General features: G+C 36.5%; 1 protein-coding gene across 50 annotated transcripts in view; it reads right to left on the reverse strand.

Moving 5' to 3' along the window:
• The window catches only part of CAPRIN2 (caprin family member 2), a 45,883-nt gene that overhangs the window by 12,864 nt on the left and 12,445 nt on the right, over positions 1-20,574 (reverse strand). For 39 of the 50 annotated variants that reach the window (XM_077953774.1, XM_077953788.1, XM_077953773.1 and 36 more), the window contains 9 exons: positions 19,181-19,267; positions 13,047-13,285; positions 11,747-11,829; positions 9,498-9,665; positions 8,098-8,141; positions 6,514-7,191; positions 3,854-3,976; positions 2,263-2,344; positions 1,153-1,208 (listed from right to left, as the gene is read on the reverse strand). In XM_077953774.1, coding sequence (XP_077809900.1) covers positions 1,153-1,208; positions 2,263-2,344; positions 3,854-3,976; positions 6,514-7,191; positions 8,098-8,141; positions 9,498-9,665; positions 11,747-11,829; positions 13,047-13,285; positions 19,181-19,267 — 1,560 coding nt within the window. The remainder of the gene's footprint in view (positions 1-1,152; positions 1,209-2,262; positions 2,345-3,853; positions 3,977-6,513; positions 7,192-8,097; positions 8,142-9,497; positions 9,666-11,746; positions 11,830-13,046; positions 13,286-19,180; positions 19,268-20,574) is intronic. The other 11 variants (XM_028829383.2, XM_077953814.1, XM_077953804.1 and 8 more) reach the window with 1 other exon arrangement.

The raw sequence follows: 20,574 nt of genomic DNA on the forward strand, positions 1-20,574 counted from the left end.
AATCTTAAAATGGCTTGAATTTCAGTTAAAAGGTTCATTTAATAACAAAGACATTTATATTAGTATTTATTTAGAAGTGATGGCAGTTCCTGCTTCCAAATTAGTGCTTTTTAAGTGGACCAGTTGGAGGTGGGTTACTGGTAAATAAACATGATGTTTGAAACTAATGTTCCAAAAAATGGGTATGAAGATTCAACCAGGAAGTTTTTAAAAATATAGGTAACACCCTACAAAATTCTGCTCTAACAGTTCTAAGGTCTTATCTAGAAATGTATACCTTATTAAAGTGACCAGGGGCTTCTGATGCAGCCATCCCACAGCCTCCACCAGAGAACTACTAAACTAGACCAGTGCTTTTCAAAAAATTTATTTGTCAATTGAAAGCCTTATGGAGAACCCTAAACAGCTGGAACAGATAAAATTTAACTGCTTTAGTAAAAGCAGTGAGTGAATTGGAGGAAAGTAGGAAAAACGTCAATATACCCTGCTCAATAAATACAGTTTGAAAATTAAGGCTGGGTGCAGCAGCTCACATCTGTAATCCCAGCACTTTGGGAGGCTGAGGTGCGTGGATCACGAGGTCAGGAGTTCAAGACCAGCCTGGCCAAGATGGTGAAACCCCGTCTCTACTAAAAATACAAAAAAATTAGGCAGGTGTGGTGGTGGGCGCCTGTAATCCTAGCTACTTGGGAGGCTGAGGCAGAGAACTGCTTGAACCCGTGAGGCAGAAGTAGCAGTGAGCTGAGATCATGCCACTGCACTCCAGCCTGGGTGACAGAGCAAGACTCTGTCTCAACAACAAAAAAATTTTTTTAATAATAATTTCTTTCTTCAGATACTTTACTATGTTAATAAACTAAATGACTTAAGTAGCTCAAGAGAACATAATATTCTTAGATAAGGTACCCTCTGATTTCTTCAGGCTTGCTCTCTCCTTACTAAAGTCAGCAAACCTGTATTAGATGTTTTCAGCATAGCCATCAGGGAATCATTTTAGGTCAAGTTGTATTTAATCTACTAAACTAGATAATGCTTAGAATACTTTTAGTAATTTCATTAGGTACATTAGAATCAGTAAGTCTGATTATTCTTTCCAAAGCAAGAGCTTCTTCCTTGAGTAACAAAGAATAAAAGATTAATTTGGAAAGTTACCTGTAATGGCTCTTGAAGAAAATCACTTTGACTGGACAGATTTTGTTCTTTAGATGCTGCAAGGAGTAAAACAAACAGTAACTACTGAGGGAAGACAAAAGCTTATGCGTATCAACTAGGAGGAAACTAAAGCTTACACTTCACAAAAAAAGGCATTAGCTGGAAGGACTAGGTTTCAAGTTCATTACGCACTTTCTATTAGAGTTTTAAAGAGAGAGAACTGTAGAAGAATAGAAAATACTAGTTCCATCGGTGACACAGAGTGATGTTTTAAGGTTAAATGGGCAAAAATAGCATTTCAAGACTTCCAAAAGAAAAGAACTAAGACATTAAAAAATAGCTGATAATAGTGACCTGGAAGATAAGACCCGAGCTACCATGCATAGTAATTAACTGATAAACTTAAGTTTCACAAATTTCAAAGTTAATCTTATCTGGATCATCTGTTCAGTTTTTTTCTGATTATATATATTAATATACTTTTCAATTATATAGTTTGTTTCTTGTTAATATCCATCACTTTTATTAATTACTCTCTATTTACTCTTACTTCGCCCAGGAATTGCTGCATCAATCTTCAAGCTGGTGTATACTGCTCACTACAGCTGAACTAGCTTTATGTCACTCCTCTCTGGAGAAAAACAAATGTGGAGCGAAAAGCCTAAGCTTTGAAGCATCGGGCCAAATTCTAATGTAGGCTCCTTTGTTAGTTACTGTGTTAATCACTGTTCTACACTTCATTGTGGTAATCGCACCCGTAGTTAAGACCTAAAAGCCTCAACACTAGATTTAGAGTCCAAAGGAGTCAAGCAAGTTCTGGTCAGAATTCACTCCGACAACAACATAAATTACAAAAACAGCTATTGAGTATTTCCATTCACCCATCCAGAGCCTTTCTCCAAAAAGTGAAAACAAGCCAGTTAAGTACACTAATGTCCTAACGGTAATTTACCCACGTATAACTGGTAACAGATGTATACAGTTAGAATAAATTAATACACCAACATATTAGGACATCTAAAATAAAATCATTTGAAAAGACAACAACAACAACAACGAACAGCTGTTAGCTCAAGACGTTTGCTCCAAGTCTTTAGAATGATTACATACCTACGGGGCTACCTGGAGTAGCTGAAGGCGGTTGTGACGATGGAATTGCACTTGAAGGTTTGTCAAAGTCCAGAACAGACTCCTAAAGATACAATTTTAAATAGAGTAGAAACAGAGATTACTCATTTAAAAGCTATTACCACTAAATTATTCATGATGCTGCCTATAGTCTATTAGCTACAGATATCTAGCTAAAGCTATAGGTATCTAGCTAATCACTATCTCAAGATGCCAAAAGTAGTCTCCATAGAAAAAGAAATTAAGAATTAAAATTAAAATCTAAAGTAACTGCCATACCTTAAGGCTGTGTAGAGTGCTAAACCCACAAGAGTAGGCTGTGCACAGTGGCTCACACCTGCAACCCCAGCACTTTGGGAGGCTTAGGTAGGAGGATCGCTTGAGCTCAGGAGTTTGAGACCAGCATGGGCACAAAGCGAGACCTTGCTGCTACTAAAAATTTTTTAAAGAATTAGTTAGGCATGGTGGTATGTGCCTGTAGTCCCAGATGCTCAGGAGGCTGAGACAAGAGGATCGCTTGAGCCCAGGAGTTCGAGGCTGCAATGAGCTTTGATCACACCACTGCACCCCAACCTCGGCCAGCAGAGTGAGACCCTGTCTTTAAACAAAACAAAACAAAACAAAAAAACTACAACAGTAAATCTAAGGACTAAGTTGGAAAAGAAATTCTTGACCTTACTAAGGTCCTACACATAGCCATCAATCCTAGTCTAATCAGAACCCCCATTTTTATTACACCCAACCAAAGAGCACCTATTTATCTCAACCATTTACTAGCTCATGCTGTTAAAACACTTCCATGATGAGAAATCACTCTCTTCTGCCTATCTCGGTTCTCCCAGAAAAGTTTCCAGTATTTTGCACACTTAAGCTACACATTTGCAGGGAGCATTTTAGTTCTTTCATCTTCAAGTAATCTGATGGTATAGGCAATTCCTACATTTTGCAAATAAGTGTTGGAGGTCAGTTAAACAGCTGGTAAGTAACAGAATTTAAACCCATGTCTATATTCAAAGCTCAGGATCTTTTACTAAACAAAAATACTTATTTGACTACTTTAGCCCTCAGTAATCTCACACTATTCTCAAATTCTGTGTTTCTCACAACATAAATATATTGTATAACACAATTTATCATTTAACTGTTGATTTAACAGAAATTTACAATCTTCTACAACTGGAATATAAATTCCTTGAAGGCAATGAATGTCTTATTTTCTGTATCTATACTACAATAGTACCTAACAATACCAAGCATAGAGTAGGTTCTCACAGTTCTCAGTACTGATGATCTATAGCAGTAATGATACTTGTGTAAGTTAAGCTTTTCACATGCTTACTTCATTTTTTTTTGTTCTAACAAACTTAGGAAGTAGGAACAATAATCCTCATTTTTCAAATAAAGAAACTGAGGCAGAATCAAGTAATTTGCCTAAACTCCAGGCTAGGAGAGCTAGGAGGCAGCAGAGCCAGGACTTGACAGAATAATCAATGCCCTTAACAATAATTTCACTGTAATATTTCCAATTAGAATCCCCATGAATATCATTTAAGATTTTGTAAATGACTCATACTTGCATAAAGTTACAAGTTCCTTGAATCTGGGTCATCAGATCCTGCAGTTTTTCTTTCCTCAATACTGGATCCTTCGGAAGGGTAGAGGAAGAACCTACAGGCTGATGCATAGGCTTAGGCACCTACAAGATAAACCCATAATGTGTAAGAGTGAAATTCAAATTCAAGAGCCTAGTCTAGGAAACAGCTTATCACTACATCTTAAAGGAAAAGAAAAAACAGCAATGTTCATTTATCACAGATAAAGAATTTTCTCATAAATACTGTTTCTAAATAAGCAAACTTTAAACAGATTTTTCCCCTTCACAATTTTCATGGAACTCTTTCTAAAACACAAAATTAAGATCCAGCAGAACCTCCTTGTTACGAGTGTTTTCATTATGGACACGAGTTACCATATGTCCTCTAGTATAACACACCAATGACTATGAGACATACCAATGATTTTTTTTTTCCAGGGCAAAAATTACTACTACCACATTAAATATACATCCCATTTTTAAGATGTATCTGATTTCAGAAATCAAAATGTAAATACATATATAAATACATACATGCACATACCCTAAAATTGAGGGGGATACACTATATTTTGTTATAAAGTAAGTACACTCTTGGGGGCTACTGATATTCATCCTAAATTGCTTAAAATTGCTACACATCCTGAATTAGACCAATTTACAGTTACTTTTTAAAGCTGTCAACATGCCAGTCTCCACTAGCTCCTCTTCTCCACCTTCTAATTCTCAAAGAAGATACACAGCTAAGTTTGTCAAAGGTACCAGATAAAATAGAGTTAAGAGACCGTAAGTGAATACATATGAGACTCTTTCAGGAGGAAGGTATGAACATTAGTGATTAATTTCATGTTATCTAGTCTTTTGGCTTTGAACTCTATTCTGCATTTGACTGTACTTAGTCAATATTCTAGACAGCTCAGATTCCAAGACAGAAAAATACTATATTACACATAGAAGTATCCTCTCCTCTCAGTAAATGAAAAACCCTGCAACTTCAATATAATGCTATCTGTGCCACAAAAGCAAATTAAATATGTTTTGACCTTTCCAAATATGCAACCCTGATTTTAAATGCAATTCATCAAATAGCATGATAATATTCTGGTATGATAAAGGTTCTGCATTGCTATACCTACTGGAATTTTAAACCACGTTTTTAAAAGCAGCTTTATTGAGATATTAAATTGGGTTTTAAAATATGTTTTTCAAAATAGTTATATTACAGTTACGGTTGTGTGACATTTGGTTAATAAAATAAAGCTGCTAATCTTCCGCAGGGTCAGGAAGAAGCTAAAATTAATATTAGCAACTTGAAAGGAGAAAGGAGAGCAAAACAGCCACATAACTCTAAAATTTTGTTTCCATAGCAGAATTAAGCCAAGGGTAATTTACTTATAAAATGCAATGCTTTGCTTTCCCCAAGCAAAATGTTTTTCACATTATTAGAGGGCCAATGGTTTATCAGAAAGCCTTTAGCTAAAATGGCAAAAAAGTGCAAGGAAGACTACTCCACAGAGATAGGAGATCAGTGGAAGCACAAGTTCATACATCTCAGCAAATGACGTGGTAACAAGTTTACGTTATAAATAGTAGTAAATAAGTAATTTACAATAAAAGGCAACCCTAACATAGTACTGTACCCAAGAATTATTCAATGTAAGTTTTATCTACCTGAAATAGGTTATTTATGCTTAAAAGAATGTGGCCTTATATTTTAACTGAATCTTGTACTCCAAAACCTAACTACAAAATATTTAATGCCAACACTCTTCCTATCTTTGGAAAAATTCTCATTTTTGAAATGGAAATAGAGAACTAATTCAAATCCTTCCCCCAACACTGAAGTATCCGCAACCACCCTAGGTCTTTATAAACCACCTTCATAAAGACCTGGGCTAAACTGAGTGACCATAAAGGAGCAGAAGAGAAGCAAGAGAATATAGAAAAATATAACTTGTCAGAAAAAGTTACTCATATAGCAGGTAAATGACAACAAATGAAATACAGTATCTCCCATCCTGTGACAAGCATTTACATTACTCACTTGTTCACACTATGGTCTTGTCTAAACTATCTACTATTTTCATATCATGTTATGTTGTTAAAATTTTGGCATTAAAACAACATTTTATAATTGCAGAAATTTCATCTCAGATTAGGCTCAAAGACAGACTAGATTAACTACCAGTTTTCAAGGGAAAATAATAAATCTACCCACTAAAGAGGGTGAAATATTTCATACATTAACTTCACATGGGTTTTGAAGAGAACTAAGGCCGGGCGCAGTGGCTCACGCCTGTAATCTCAAGCACTTTGGGAGGGTGAAGTGGGTGGATCACGAGATCAGGAGATACAGGCCATCCTGGCTAACGAGGTGAAACCCCGTCTCTACTAAAAATACAAAAAATTAGCCAGGCATGGTGGCCTGCATCTGTAGTCCCAGCTACTCAGGAGGCTGAGGCAGGAGAATTGCCTGAACTCGGGAGGCGGAGGTTGTGCCACTGCACTCCAGTCGGGGTGACAGAGTGATTCTCCATCTCGAAAAAAAAAAAAAAAAAGAGAGAGAACTAAAAAGTCATTACCACAACACCTTATTTATGCCTACACTGACAGAAGCAGAATGATACAGATCAACTCACATCTTTGGGTTCTGTGTTAAACTTCCTGGGCAGGAGCTGGTCATTTGGTATGAGGCTTGCTGTAGCTACTCCCCAGGACTTTGGAGAAATCTGTGACTGTGATGTTAAAGAGTGTTTTTGACTCTCAACATTGTTTTCCCAGGATTTTGGAGTCTCTGGCTGTTTTGAATCCTGTTCTTCACACATGGGAGTGGTCCATGACTTGGTGGTGTTCTGTTCACTCTGCACAGAAGGTGTCCAAGACTTTGGAGTTTGCTTCTTTGGATCTTGTTCTTTCTGCAGCTGAGCTGGCCACAGCTTTGGTGTCTCCTGCTTCTTTTGTTCCTCTTGAACATATCCTGCTTTGGATTTAGGTGTTTCTTGCTTCCACTGGCTAGGAGATGGCTTGGATTTGGAGATCTCCTGCTTCTTCTGCTCTTCTGGCAGAGTAGACCTGAGTTTTGAGGTGTCTTGTTTCCTCTGTTCTAAGGAAACTGCAGGCTTGGATACCTCCTGGTGCTTACCAGGAGATTCCCAGGACTTAAAGGATTCCTGTTTCTTCTCTTGACCATCTGGTTCAGTAAGCATATCCCAACGTTTTGGGAGATTTGGTTTTCTAGCATAATCTGCTTCCCAAGGTTGCTCCTCGCCTTGTTTGTTTGAATAATCTACTTCTGTCATATAGCGTCTGTTAAGAAACTAGATAGAGAAACAATGCACTTAAGTCACAAAATTCATAGAAGACCTTGAAGCAAATATTCAACTCTATTAGTATTGCTATGTCCACTGATCTAAGTTGTTGCACTAATATGAAATTTCTGTCCTTATTCTACTTGAAAAGACTTTCCTACTTCTCTTTCCTACTTTTCTGTCCATTCTTTTTTCCTCAATTAACAGAAATACAGACTTCGCTACTTCAAAAGTAGCAATTTCTGTTTGACTTGCCTAAGACTGGCAACAATTGCTTGATTCAGACTCTTCTACCAAGGCTGTTCTGCCTTTGCCAGCCTTAGGACCCTTCTCCTGAGGTGACTCCCTCAAACATTAAAAGGCAGACGATAGTTCAACTTCAAAGTTAAATTATGTAACCTTAAACCTTACATTTCCTAAGCTACCAGTGTTTTCTTTATTTCCCCTATACATCAATTACACTGTTTTTGAATCTCCCGTTCTTTTCAGCTTCCCATGAATTTCAATGTCACTTCAGAAAGAGAATAAATACCCTTTTCTGCTACCAATGTGAGTAAATTCTGGAGACGGCAAAGTCCTGTGCATCTTAAAGTTCCTCTAACACAGGAGCCAAAAATAGCTAACATTTGGGCAGTCAGTGTGCCAAGTCAAATTCTAAGTAATTTAGAATTTAGATCAACCTCTTTAATCCTCACAATAACCCCATGAATTAGTCATTATCATTATCCCTATTTTACATATGAGGAATAACAGACACAGCTGGACCAGACTTCTTGCCCAAAGTCCCTAAGCTAGTAAACTGCAGAACCAGAGTTCAAGCTCGGGCAGTCTGGCTCTAGAGCCTTAGCTTCCAACCACAACCCTATACAAAAGGCTGAAAAATCAACATCAGCAAATTGTCCTTCAGTATCTTACCTCTTGTGGTTGTATCTCTGGCTGGGCAAATTCCATTAGAGACTCTGGGATGAAAAAAAGAATTCGAATAAACACTACGGGAACTATAAGTTTTTAGACAGATTACAACTATAATTCATTCTAGAAACATATTTCAGAAGACTCATAACAGAAAAAGGGCAATACGATCAAGTATATTGATGGCAAGAGGAATTCTATTGCTTGTTAGTCCAAAGCATGTGGTCTAAGGCTAGTTCAAACTAGTAGCTCTCCTTATGTAAGACACTTCACAACAGTCAAGTTTCAGTTTCAAACTGATATCTGATTGAAAATAAGACTATTTCCTCCTACCCTAAAACACAGTTTTTTCAAGTTAGCATTATAGCTCATGTCCCATGGGATAAAAATTGGTCATCTCAGCTTGAAATAGAGCCCTTAAAAACCTCTTACAAGCCAGCTTAAGGTTAGGAGGGGATAAGAGAGTGGAGATACTTAAGTACTGGACTTTGTATTAAGAACTAAGGGGTTCTGCCGGGCGCGGTGGCTCACGCCTGTAATCCCAGCACTTTGGGAGGCCGAGGCGGGCGGATCACAAGGTCAGGAGATCGAGACCACGGTGAAACCCCGTCTCTACTAAAAATACAAAAAATTAGCCGGGCGCGGTTGTGGGCGCCTGTAGTCCCAGCTACTCGGGAGGCTGAGGCAGGAGAATGGCGTGAACCCGGGAGGCGGAGCTTGCAGTGAGCCGAGATCGCGCCACTGCACTCCAGCCTGGGCGACGGAGCGAGACTCCGTCTCAAAAAAAAAAAAAAAAAAAGAACTAAGGGGAAATAAACATGGAAAATGGTTTGACTCTTGCTTATGGCTACCAGAACCCTGCCTGGACTACCTCCTTAGAAGAGATAGTTAATAAATCCAAGTTTGGTAAACAAAAGCAAAAGTGCCATTTGCTCAAAATATTTATTCCCCAGGCAAATGGTAATTTTAAAAGTATATTTTCTTTACTGACTTTAGCACTTTTTTCCCCTGAATCGATATTTCAACCTTAGGTTAATTACATCCTCATTCTACTACAGTATTGGATTCTACCATAACTTTCACTGTAAACAATTTTAAACAGAATTATCCCACTAGTAGTTTAACAGAGAAGTTTACTGAAATTCCATAAATGCCTCCTTTTAACCAATGTATTCTTTTGGGACAAAGTACAAACTAATATTTCTAATAAGATTCACTCTGTAAATCATGGTGATAAAGCCTACAGATGTTTTATAAACCTAGGTTTATCCTGCAGTAAGTAAAGATTTCCATGCATGTAGAACCTTACAAATTAAAATAAGGCAATCATTGTACAATATGTGACTCATTTGGGGTATTAAAAAACGCAACCACTATAAGGATTTTCAGAGGTCACAACAAACCTGACTCTTTGACAGATTCAGTCTTCGATAATTGTGTTTTTTTCTCTGATTGTATTAGCATTTCATCCTCCAGTGGTACTTCTTTTTCCTTGGCATTTTTGGGAACTGGGATACTTTCAAAATAGCCTGAGTTCAGCAATTTAGACAGTAGATCTTTCAAGTGTTTGTCTAAGAAAGAGTGATTAAGACTTAGTTGTCACATGACCTCACTGAAAATTACTGGGAAATCCTAATTTTATCCTAGTTGTAGTACATCGTTACAATAGTTTACATTGATGTACACAATACATCGTTACAATAGTTTACAACAGTTTACATTTTCATGGTACTGACTGGAGAACTTATCAGTACCGTGAAAAGTAAATATGCAGTCCATCTTTATTTTATGCTGAATCAATACGAATTTTAACAAGATCAGAATCTCAAAAGTTCAGCAAGTCACTTTAGTTTCTCTGGACCTCCATTTCCACCATTTGAAAAATGACTAAAAATCAGAGACCCTAATCAAATATGTCACAAAAGCATACATCTATTCTCTGAGATGAGAAATAAATCATTTTTCCTATCTGCTCTCAAGACATCACAACTAGCAACCACTCTATCTTCCCCAAATAATTAAGGCTTTAGAGAAGTAAAAGTCAGTTCCTCAAAATCTATCTATTAGGTTGGGTTAGAAAGTCCTATATTGGACAATCTCTATTAGATTACTAATATTATTCATCTATTTTAGAAAACCCTATCTTGTACAAACTCTGAAGTATTTTTAAACTACAAAATTCCATCATGAAGATTTTACTCGAGTTACGCTGTTTGTCATTCCTACCACCTGACCATTTGATGATCAAGAAAAACCTTAAAATGATGCTGAAGTCACTACACTACAAATAGGTCTAAAGTCATTTTATTTGAATATCCATTAAAAACATAATCCCAAACTAAGCAGTTTCCGTACTTCATTTGAGTATATTATTCCTTTCATAGGAGTACTATGACATAGATTTTGTCTTTAAAAAAAAAATCAGCTTTCAGATATAATTTACAAGCAAAATTATCCTATCTTAACTGTACAGTTTTAACAGATATTTAGTTGTGTTACCACCAGAATCATGATACAGAGGATTTTCATCAACCCAAGAAGTTCCTTACTACCCCTTTTGCAATTAATCTCCTCCCCTGACCCCCTGAAAATCAATAACCTGCTATCATTCCATTATGTCTTTTTTAGAATTTCATATAAGTGAAATCATACAATATGCACTCATTTTATGTCTGGCTTCTTTCACTCAGCATAATTATTTTGAGATTCATCCATGTTGTTACATGTATCAACAGCTCTGTCCCTTTTTTATTGGTGAGTAGATTCCACCGTATGGGTATACCACATTTTATCGATTTATCAGCTGAATAAAGCTAATATGAACATTCATGTACAAGTACTTACATGAACACGTCTTCATTTATCTTAGGTACTAGAAGACCAATTGCTTCGTGTTATAAGTGTGTGCTTCATTTTATTAAAATATTGCCAAACTATTTTCTAAACTCATTTTGCATTCTAACCAAGAAATAAACTTTTAATTTTGATTTAAGCTTGAACGAACTTAGAAATCTTAAGATAGTTACAGATACTTGGATTTTTTTTTTTTTCAACGAAGCAATCACTGGTAACAAAAATATTTACTACCTCCTAGTGAGTTTTCATTACTCTAAGCTAGTACACAAAGCTATGTACTTCATGTCCAGTCATTTGTATTTGGTCATTTGGCCAAAATCTATTTAGCAAGCCAAAAGAACTGTCTTTCCACAGACCACTTCCGGATCAATAGACAACAATGTTTCAATAGACTATAAAACCATTCATACATTCTTAGGCTGATCTAGTAGATAAGCCTCGATTATTAACACTGTGTGAACTTAAGATTCTTAAATAGAACAGGTACTACCACACAGAATAGAAAACTGAACCCCAAAATGATCAAGCTAGTGTTGAAGCCAGCACTTAGCTCTATTTCCAAATCATATTGACTTGCCACTTCAAAACTCTCCCTGAATTCCATTTTAGTGACTAGGGTTATACAATAGCTGCTTTTAACAGAACTAAACAAAGGGATCATTCTCCCAATGAATATACTATTGTCAGACATGTAAGTTCTGATGGACTGACACAGTTTAGACCCTCAATATCATACTAAACTTCTAGACATAAAGTTTAGTATTTACTGCATAAGTCCAGAGTAGAGAAAACTCACATGTCGTTCCTACCACTGCTTTCTCACTACCTTCCAAAAGGTCCCAAAAGTACAAGGATGACTGCTCCATCTGGTCTTCAACACTGACAAGGAAAAGCAGCAGCAGAACAAAGTGGCTTTAGAAGTACATATATATGGAGCAGCACAATTTATGCAATATAACCCATTAACAGACAAGACATTCAAATGTTAATTTTGTCTTTTTGCTCTTTGGAAATAAAAAAAATTGAAATGTATACACGGTGACTAAATGCCTGCTCAAGGATTTCAAATGTGAGAATTTTTCCTTAAAACAACTAAAATATGGATTTTAGCAAATAAAACTATTAAAGAATAGACCAAAAAGAGTTTAAAGCTGCCAATGTAGTATCATTAGTTCAGGTGTATGCCCTAGATAAAAGAACACTGGAATAGAAATATTAAGAGCCACGTTTGACTTTAAAGAAAGCAGCTTATTTAACAAGTTATGTTTTGCTTACATTTCATATATTAAAGTGAAGCTACATTCCCTGAACCCACAAAAGCAAAGAAAGCAATGTACAGATGATGATGATGGAGTAGACTATCAGCATGAGAATTTAAAAATATATGGCTATACATAGGCAATTAAGAGTTCTATTAGGTTTCTCTCTGATCAGAGACTGACTTCTAGTAACTGTTGAAATCTGACTGTACTTTAGTATGGCTAACAAATACAAAGCTGGAATAGCCTGCATCTAACAAAGCAAGAGCAAAGCATCTGTCCCCTAGCTGATTTACTCCATCAAAACAAAAAGAGCAGTGGATCACTGTGAGGGAAAAAAATCAGACAGCCCCAATTTGCAGGCTTTATATTTTAAACTATCAAATGTATTTCTCACTAGTTATTCACAGCATAATAAGAACACCAAATAATTCTTACTTTGAAAGTTTAATGATACCGGCCACATTAAATATTATTTACCTCTACTTAAGTATAGCAGAAGAAAGAAGGCAACTCTGAAAAAATTATTTTAAAAGTTTTAGAAATAGATATAATATTATACTTGTACAGGATTAAAATTTGATGCTCAGACATTTTTTTAAAAATCAGTATTACAATAAAGAAGCATGTTAATGAGACCATTCAAATTCACTTTCCTTTCAGACAATCTGTCAACCCTGTCAGAGTCTGGGCCAGCCAAAGTTTCCATACTGAATCAAATTAATACTTTCTTAATTTCTCTCTCCCCCTCTCTAACACACGCGCGCACACACACACACTGCTAAAAAGCTAAAGTGTCAAGCGCTTCATTTCAGGAAAATCTTTTCATTAGCTTACCTCAGACTTTCATTTCTTTCAGGGCAGGTCAGTTTTGAAAACTTAATGAGGTAGTCAAGTTCTTTTGAAGGCAAATACACTGCACCATTCAAACCCCCTTTGAAGTCTTTTTGTACGTGTTCCTGTGTCAAGTTCTGCAATACATACTGAACTTGAAGTATAGTTCGAAGCTTTTTCTTCTCAGCCTCAAGTTTTAGCATGTGCTCCCTTCTCTGCGCCTTCTTCTGCGCTTTTAGTAGCTGTTAAAACAAATGGCTAATTAAGGGTAACAATTCTCTACCATCCCATGTTAGAAATACGTGTTCTACAAAGTCTAAACCCAAATAGCTGAGATTAGATGATAAATCTTATGACTGTCAAACTATCAGTTTAGCCTGTCTCCTTTTTGAGCTAAAGAAGTCACTGAGTAATAAACTGGTTTGTCTCAGGTAACTGGAGCCAAGGGGGTCAAATATCTGACTCCCAAATCCAGGATATGTCTAGTACTGCTAATATCACCATGATGAGCAGTGAAGTACCAATCACTGACGTCCATATTCATTTCAACATTTTACTCTTTCACGTTTATGTATATCAGTCCTTTTTGGACCTTTTAGGATTTTTATTTTCATTTCATATTCCAGGGGAAAATATATTTGAACTAAAAAGGTCAATTTTCAATCAACCAAAGACGACTGGCTAAAGCATAAGGAACTGAAAAGCTAACGGACATAAAATGTCTTCCAAGTGTAATGCCAAAAATCAGCCACAGCAAACATGCTATTTTTGTTTAAGAAGTAAAATTAAAAAATTTTTAAATAATAATTTGCCCTGTCAGTCTGGACCGAGCTATATCCTCCAATATTTAGCTGACAAAACAGATATAGAAAATAAATGGAGCTTAAGTTTTCCCTCAGGCCAGGCACAATGGTACACACCTGTAATCCTAGCCCTTTGGGAGGCCGAGGAGGGTGAATCACTTGACCCCAGGAATTCAAGACCAGCCTGGGCAACATGGCAAAACCCCATCTCTACAAAAAATACAAAAATTATCTGGGCATGGTGGTGTGTGTCTGTAGTCTCAGCTACTCAGGAGGCTGTGGTAGACAGATCGCTTGAGCCCAGGAGGTCAAGGCTGCAGTGAGCGGTGACGGTGCTACTACACTCCAGCCTGGGCAACAAAGTGAGATCCTGTCCCCCACCAAAAAAAAAAAAAAAAAGTTTCCCCTCCAACAATGTGTGTATATAGATTGAGCAGCCCTAGATCTACTCTAAAGCTTAGAACTATAACACCTTGAAGTCTGACATAATGTTCATGGGTCCCAGAAAGGACTTGCCATTTAACTAAAAAGTACTATTCTGGACTTGCCATTTAACTAAAAAGTACTATCTCTTTCCATTAAGAAACCTAAAAAGTCTTTTCCCTCCATAGTTTTTCTGATTGTAACGTTTCCGTCATATTGGATATTTCGCAAGGTATGAAGATTAAAATACAAAAAAAAAAAAAAAAAAAAACCTAAGATTTTTTTCTATAGACGGGTCAAAGTACTTTGATATAGCATCAATATTTTAAATTACATAAAAGAGATGTTCATAAATCCTAACACATTAAAATTAGGGGGGGGAAATCTCATGAAAAAGATTCACTGTGGCATAATTAATCCCTTCCTAGGGGATGTGGAAGCAACTTTTGATTTGTGCTACTGCTAGGGGCAGAAAGATAGTAAGTGAAGATAAAATTATGAGAATGAGAAATAGACTGGTTGAAGGTTGCATGAGCAAGCACATTTTCTCAGATGGGAATGGCTCAGTAAGGCTTTTTCCAAGACCTCAGTATAGACTGCATCAATAACACTTACCAAAACTATAGGATTATCTGATCCTGCTTGAGAGAAGGAAAGAGGATGGAGGTGGCACTCCTAGCTCTCCAAGACACTGGGATTCTCTTGGACAGAGTTTCATCATGGTATAAGCAAAAGCAACTGATTCGCAGGGCATCTTCAGACAATTATACCACATGATTATCTCAGATTTATCTTTGGCCAGTCTCCCAAGGTAGGACTGGGTGGTCGTATGGGCTCATGCCACCTTGAACTTCCCCTATCAAAGTATTTTTGGGTTTTTTGTTTGTTTTTGAGACAGAGTGTCATTATGCCATCCAGCCTGGGGTGCAGTGGCACAACCAAGGTTCACTGCAGCTTCGACCTCTTGTGCTCAAGTAATCCTCCCACCTCAGCCTCCTGAATAGCTGGAACCACAGGTACATGTCACCATACCTGGCTAATTGTTTTTTTTATTTTTTATTTTTATAGAGATGAAGTCTCCCTATGTTGCCCAGGCTGGTCTCGAACTCCTGAACTCAAGCAATCCTCCTCCCAAAGGGCTAGGGTTACAGACGTAAGCCACCATCCCTGGCTATTTTTTATTTATCTGTGTCCACGATGACAGGGACTACATCTACTGTTCACCAATATTCACTAATGCTCAGCACAGAGTCTGACAAATATGAGGGCCTCAAATTTTTGTTGAATAAAATCAAGTAACAAGAAAGTCTCCCAGATCACAATCAGGTGTTATGAAAAGCCACGGACGAGAGCCAATTTCTCCTTCTTTAGATGAAAATTAGAAAGGTAAGTTACATTGTTCTCTTTTTCCAGTTAAGGACCAGTTTGGAAAGGAAAACAGAAGAAGTAAACCACTCTTAATCAGTAGTACGATAAAATTGGTAACTTGGTTTTCTGTGTGTGTGTTTGTTTTTTTTTTTGAGACGGAGTCTCACTCTGTCACCCAGGCCAGAGTGCAGTGGCGCGATCTCAGCTCACTGCAAGCTCTGCCTCCTGGGTTCATGCCATTCTCCTGCCTCAGCCTCCCGAGTAGCTGGGACTACAGGCGCCCACCGCCACGCCCAGCTAATTTTTTGTATTTTTAGTGGAGTCACGGTTTCACCATGTTAGCCAGGATGGTCTGGATCTCCTGACTTCGTGATCCTCCTGCCTCAGCCTCCCAAAGTGCTGGGATTACAGGCGTGAGCCACTGCGCCTGGCCAATAAAATTGGTTTTCTTAATCGAGACTCAGAATGATGAATCCCTACCAGGGGACAAAACTCATGAGGACAAAGCAGAATGTGACAAGGTCGAAAAGAAGGACTTCCAACTTTACTTTGAAGGGAAAAAAGAAAACATTCCACAAACTGCAAAACTGGCTATCATAGAACATGTCTGACAAAAGAAAAACTTAAAAGAGGAGCCCAAAAATTACCACAAAAAAAAAAAAAAACTCAAAAGTACTGCCAAGCACCTTTTAGGGTCTTGATTCAGTAAGACAACCTCCAAAGTACTTTCTCATGTCACCTAAAATGAAAGTAAATCTCAAACACAGGCAAGTAAAAATAATCTCATGGATATTAACAAAATTTGGTGAGTTGGGAGCTACCTCTAGACTACAGCAGAAAAACACACAAACACACACACACACACACACACACACACACACACACACACAAAAAAAAGACACTATCTTCATGGTATAGAGAAAAAGTACCTAGGGCCATATCTTGGCTCTACCACTTACTGGCCATATGACTTTGAATAAGTTCCTTTTACTTAAATGTAAAACCTGAAACTATAAAAACCCTGTAAGATAACCTAGAAAATACTACTCTGAATATAGGAACTGGCAAAGATTTCGTAACAAATATGCCAAAAGTAATCACAACAAAAGCAAAAACTGACAAGTTAGATCTAATTAAACTTAAGAACTTCTATACAACAAAAGAAACCATGAACAGAGTAAACAGACAACCTACAGAACGGGAGAAAACTTCTGCAAACTATGCATCTGACAAAGATCTAATATCCAGTATCTATAAGGAAGTTAAATAAATTTATAAGAAAAATAAACATTAAAAAATGGGTAAAGGACATAAATAGATACTTTTCAAAAGAAGACATACATGTGGCCAAAAAGCATATGAAAAAAAGCTCAACATCACTGATCATTAGAAAAATGCAAATGAAAACCACAATGAGATGCCATCTCACACCAGTCAGAATGGCTATTGTTAAAAAATTTAAAAATGACAGATGCTGGCAAGGTTGCAGAGAAAAGGGAATGCTTACATAATGTTGATAAGAGTGTAAATTAGTTCAACCATTGTGAAAAGCAGTGTGGCAATTCCTCAAAGAGCTAAAACCAGAACCACCATTTGACCCAACAATCCCATTACTGGGTATACATCCAAAGGAATATAAATCATTCTACCATACACGCGTATGTTCATTACAGCACTATTCCCAATAGCAAAGACATGGAATCAATCTAAATGCCCATCAATGATAGACTAGATAAAGAAAACGTGGTACATATACACCATGGAATACCATGCAGTCATAAAAAAAGAACAAGATCATGTCCTTTCCAGGAACATGGATGGAGTTGGAGGCTATTATCCTTCGCAAACACAGGAATAGAAACCAAATACCACATGTTCTCATGTATAAGTGGGGGCTAAATAATGAGAACACATGGACACATATAGGGGAACAACATACACTGGAGCCACTTGAGGGTGAAGGTAAAAGGAGGGATAGGATTAGAAAAAATAACTATTAGGTAGTACAAGGCTTAGTACCTGGGTGACAAAATAATCTAAACAACAAATCCCCATGATGTGAGTTTACCTTTATAACAAACCTGCACATATACCCCTAAACCTAAAATAAAAGTTTTCTTAAAAAGAAGAATAAGTCGCGCATGTAATCCCAGCTACTTGGGAGGCTGAGGCAGAAGAATCGCATGAACCCAGAAGGCGGAGGTTGCAGTGAGCCGAGATTGCGCCATTGCACTCCAGCCTGGGCGACAGGACGAGACTCCGTCTCAAAAAAGAAAAAAAAAAAAAAAGATTCCTGATGTGTAAAATCGGACTATTTACAGCAACTTCCCAGACTATTGTAAAAATCAAGTGGAACCACATAGGTGCCTGGTACAAGGTAGGCATCGTTTAAACATTTTTAATCTAAAAAGAAAAGAATACATTAGAAAAATACAGACCTGAATGAAAAACTAAATTGTTATTGGGTAACTCTGAGTAAAGACAGAAGACAGAAAATTTTAAACATCATAAAAGTATACTTCTAACTATATTTGTAATCCTTCTTAGCCAAGAATTAAGATGGTAAATGTCTCCAGCCTAAAATAATTTTTTTGATTCCAGAGGAATGGAGAAGAGAATTTTAGTTCACTATAAAGAAAAATAGGCCAGGGCGATTGCTCACATCTGTAATCCCAGCATTTTGGGAGGCCAAGGCAGGAAGATCCCTTTAGTCCAGGATTATAAGCCTGCAGTGAACTACGATCACACCACTGCATCCAGGCTGAGTGAGAGAGCAAGACCTTGTCTCTAAAATACAATAAAAAACATATATAATTTTTTTAAATGAAAATATCCAAAAAAAATAGAAGAGATTATCTTATGAGGCATGCTCTCCACTCCAGGAATGAATTTATTTAAAGATTTCTGCAATTGTTAGAACATGACCTTTAAAGGATCTTCTAATGCTAAGATTTGAAAAAGTAAAGAATACTTCATTGAGAAGTCTTTAAGACTTCATATTACTGATTACATTTGTCAGAGATAAAAGTTTGAACTGCCAACATAGAGAACCTAACAAGTAGTGGGGCCAGATTTAACTCTATTTAATGTGAGTCATTAATTTTCCCATTAATAATTTTCATGCTTTCAAGACTACCAACTCTGGCATCTCATATGTTAAATAATGTGAAAGAAGCCTATCTTATATAAATTTACAAGCCTATATTCTAAAATATCTTTAATAAATATACCTTGTCAAAAGTTTGATTCCCTTTCTCAATGATTTCTATAATTCTATAATTAAATAACATACATTAGATAACTAATGCTTTATTCACAATGTCTCATATTCAGATGCCATTTGTGTTCTCCCTTGAGACTACAGAAATCTGAAAAAAAACTAGTTCTCCAACAGTTATCCTCAACCCTCCATCCCAATAAAATATCAGCAGAAATTAGATGAAGAATAACCAAACACCATTATTAGACACTGACACACTTGACATTTTCTCCAAGATCAATGGTTAAAACTGGTTTCAGGAAAAGCAAAGAAAACATACTCACATCTAGGCTCAACCCAGAAAAGGTTTTCTGAAGCTCCTTGGCAAATTCCAAATTATGCAGCACTTCTTCATATTTCTCTACTGCTTCCTACCAAATAGGATAAGAAAACATCAATTTTGTGACTGTTTAAGTATAAATATGTGAAAATAAGTGTTTCTTAAACACAGAAGAGGTTTAAGACCTTATCGCTATTTACTATACATACACAAAAAAGTACTTGCCTAAAGAAAAAGAAGAAAGAGTATTAATACAAGTTATATTAAGTTGCATTTAAAAATTCAATTCTAATGCCAGAAATTCAATTTTTATATTAGAAATGAGTCCCAATTTTACCCCTATAAAGTCTAAGATCAGAAAGGCCTGTTGGTTTTAATAGCACTGAGCCAATAGGATTTCTCTGTTAATATTCATTCACTACTCAAACATATTACACAAATAGCACAGTGAGTATCAAACAGATGAACAACCAACTTCAAGACATTTATAATATGGTGGAAAGACTTAGAATAATTACCTATAACAGACAAAAATAAATATTATAACAAACAATATGCAATGTCCTACAGGAAATTTAAAGGAGCAAAAATTTTTTTAAAGATTTCCCAGATGAGCAACACCGACAGAAAAGAGGGGGGGCATTTCATGGGACTTTAACTCAAATCTATATGGAAAGAGAAAGGACCAATCTGAAACAGAACAAGGTGGAGAACCTGCACAACCAGATACATATTTTAAAGCCTCAGTAATTAAAATAGTAAAGTATTACACTCCAAGGTATCTACCCAAAAGAAATGAAAACATGTCCACATAAAGACTTGTATATAAATGTATACAGCAGCGTAATATCCCAAAATGAAAACAATCCAAATATCCAGCAACCGGTAAGTGGATAAACAAAATGGGTACACATATACAATGGAATACTAGTCAGCAACAGAAAAAAATGAAATACTGGTATATGCTATATAACATGGATAAACCTCAAAAATATTATGCTAAGTAAAAGAAGCAAGATGCCGAAGACTATTTTACGTGAAATGTCCAGAAAAGACAAATTTATAAAGCTAGAAAGTAAATCAGAGCACAAAAGAGAACCTTGAGGGGATGATAGGAATACTCTACAATGAGACTGTGCTAACAAGCTCGATAACTCTACAAATTTACTATAAACAAATGTATGCTTAGAATGGGTTTACTTTGTGTTAAGTACATTATACCTCAATAATGTTGAAAAAATAGACTAATATTAAGTCTTTATAAAACTATAGAATAGGCCTTCCTATGTAATAATACCAGTATTAGTATAAATTGGTACAATAATTTTGGAAAACAGTTCAGTATTTTCACCTATGAAGTTAATCATAAGCATGTCCTACAGCCTAATGATATACCCT

The sequence above is a fragment of the Macaca mulatta genome, chromosome 11, assembly GCF_049350105.2.
Source record: "Macaca mulatta isolate MMU2019108-1 chromosome 11, T2T-MMU8v2.0, whole genome shotgun sequence".
NCBI lineage: Eukaryota > Metazoa > Chordata > Mammalia > Primates > Cercopithecidae > Macaca > Macaca mulatta.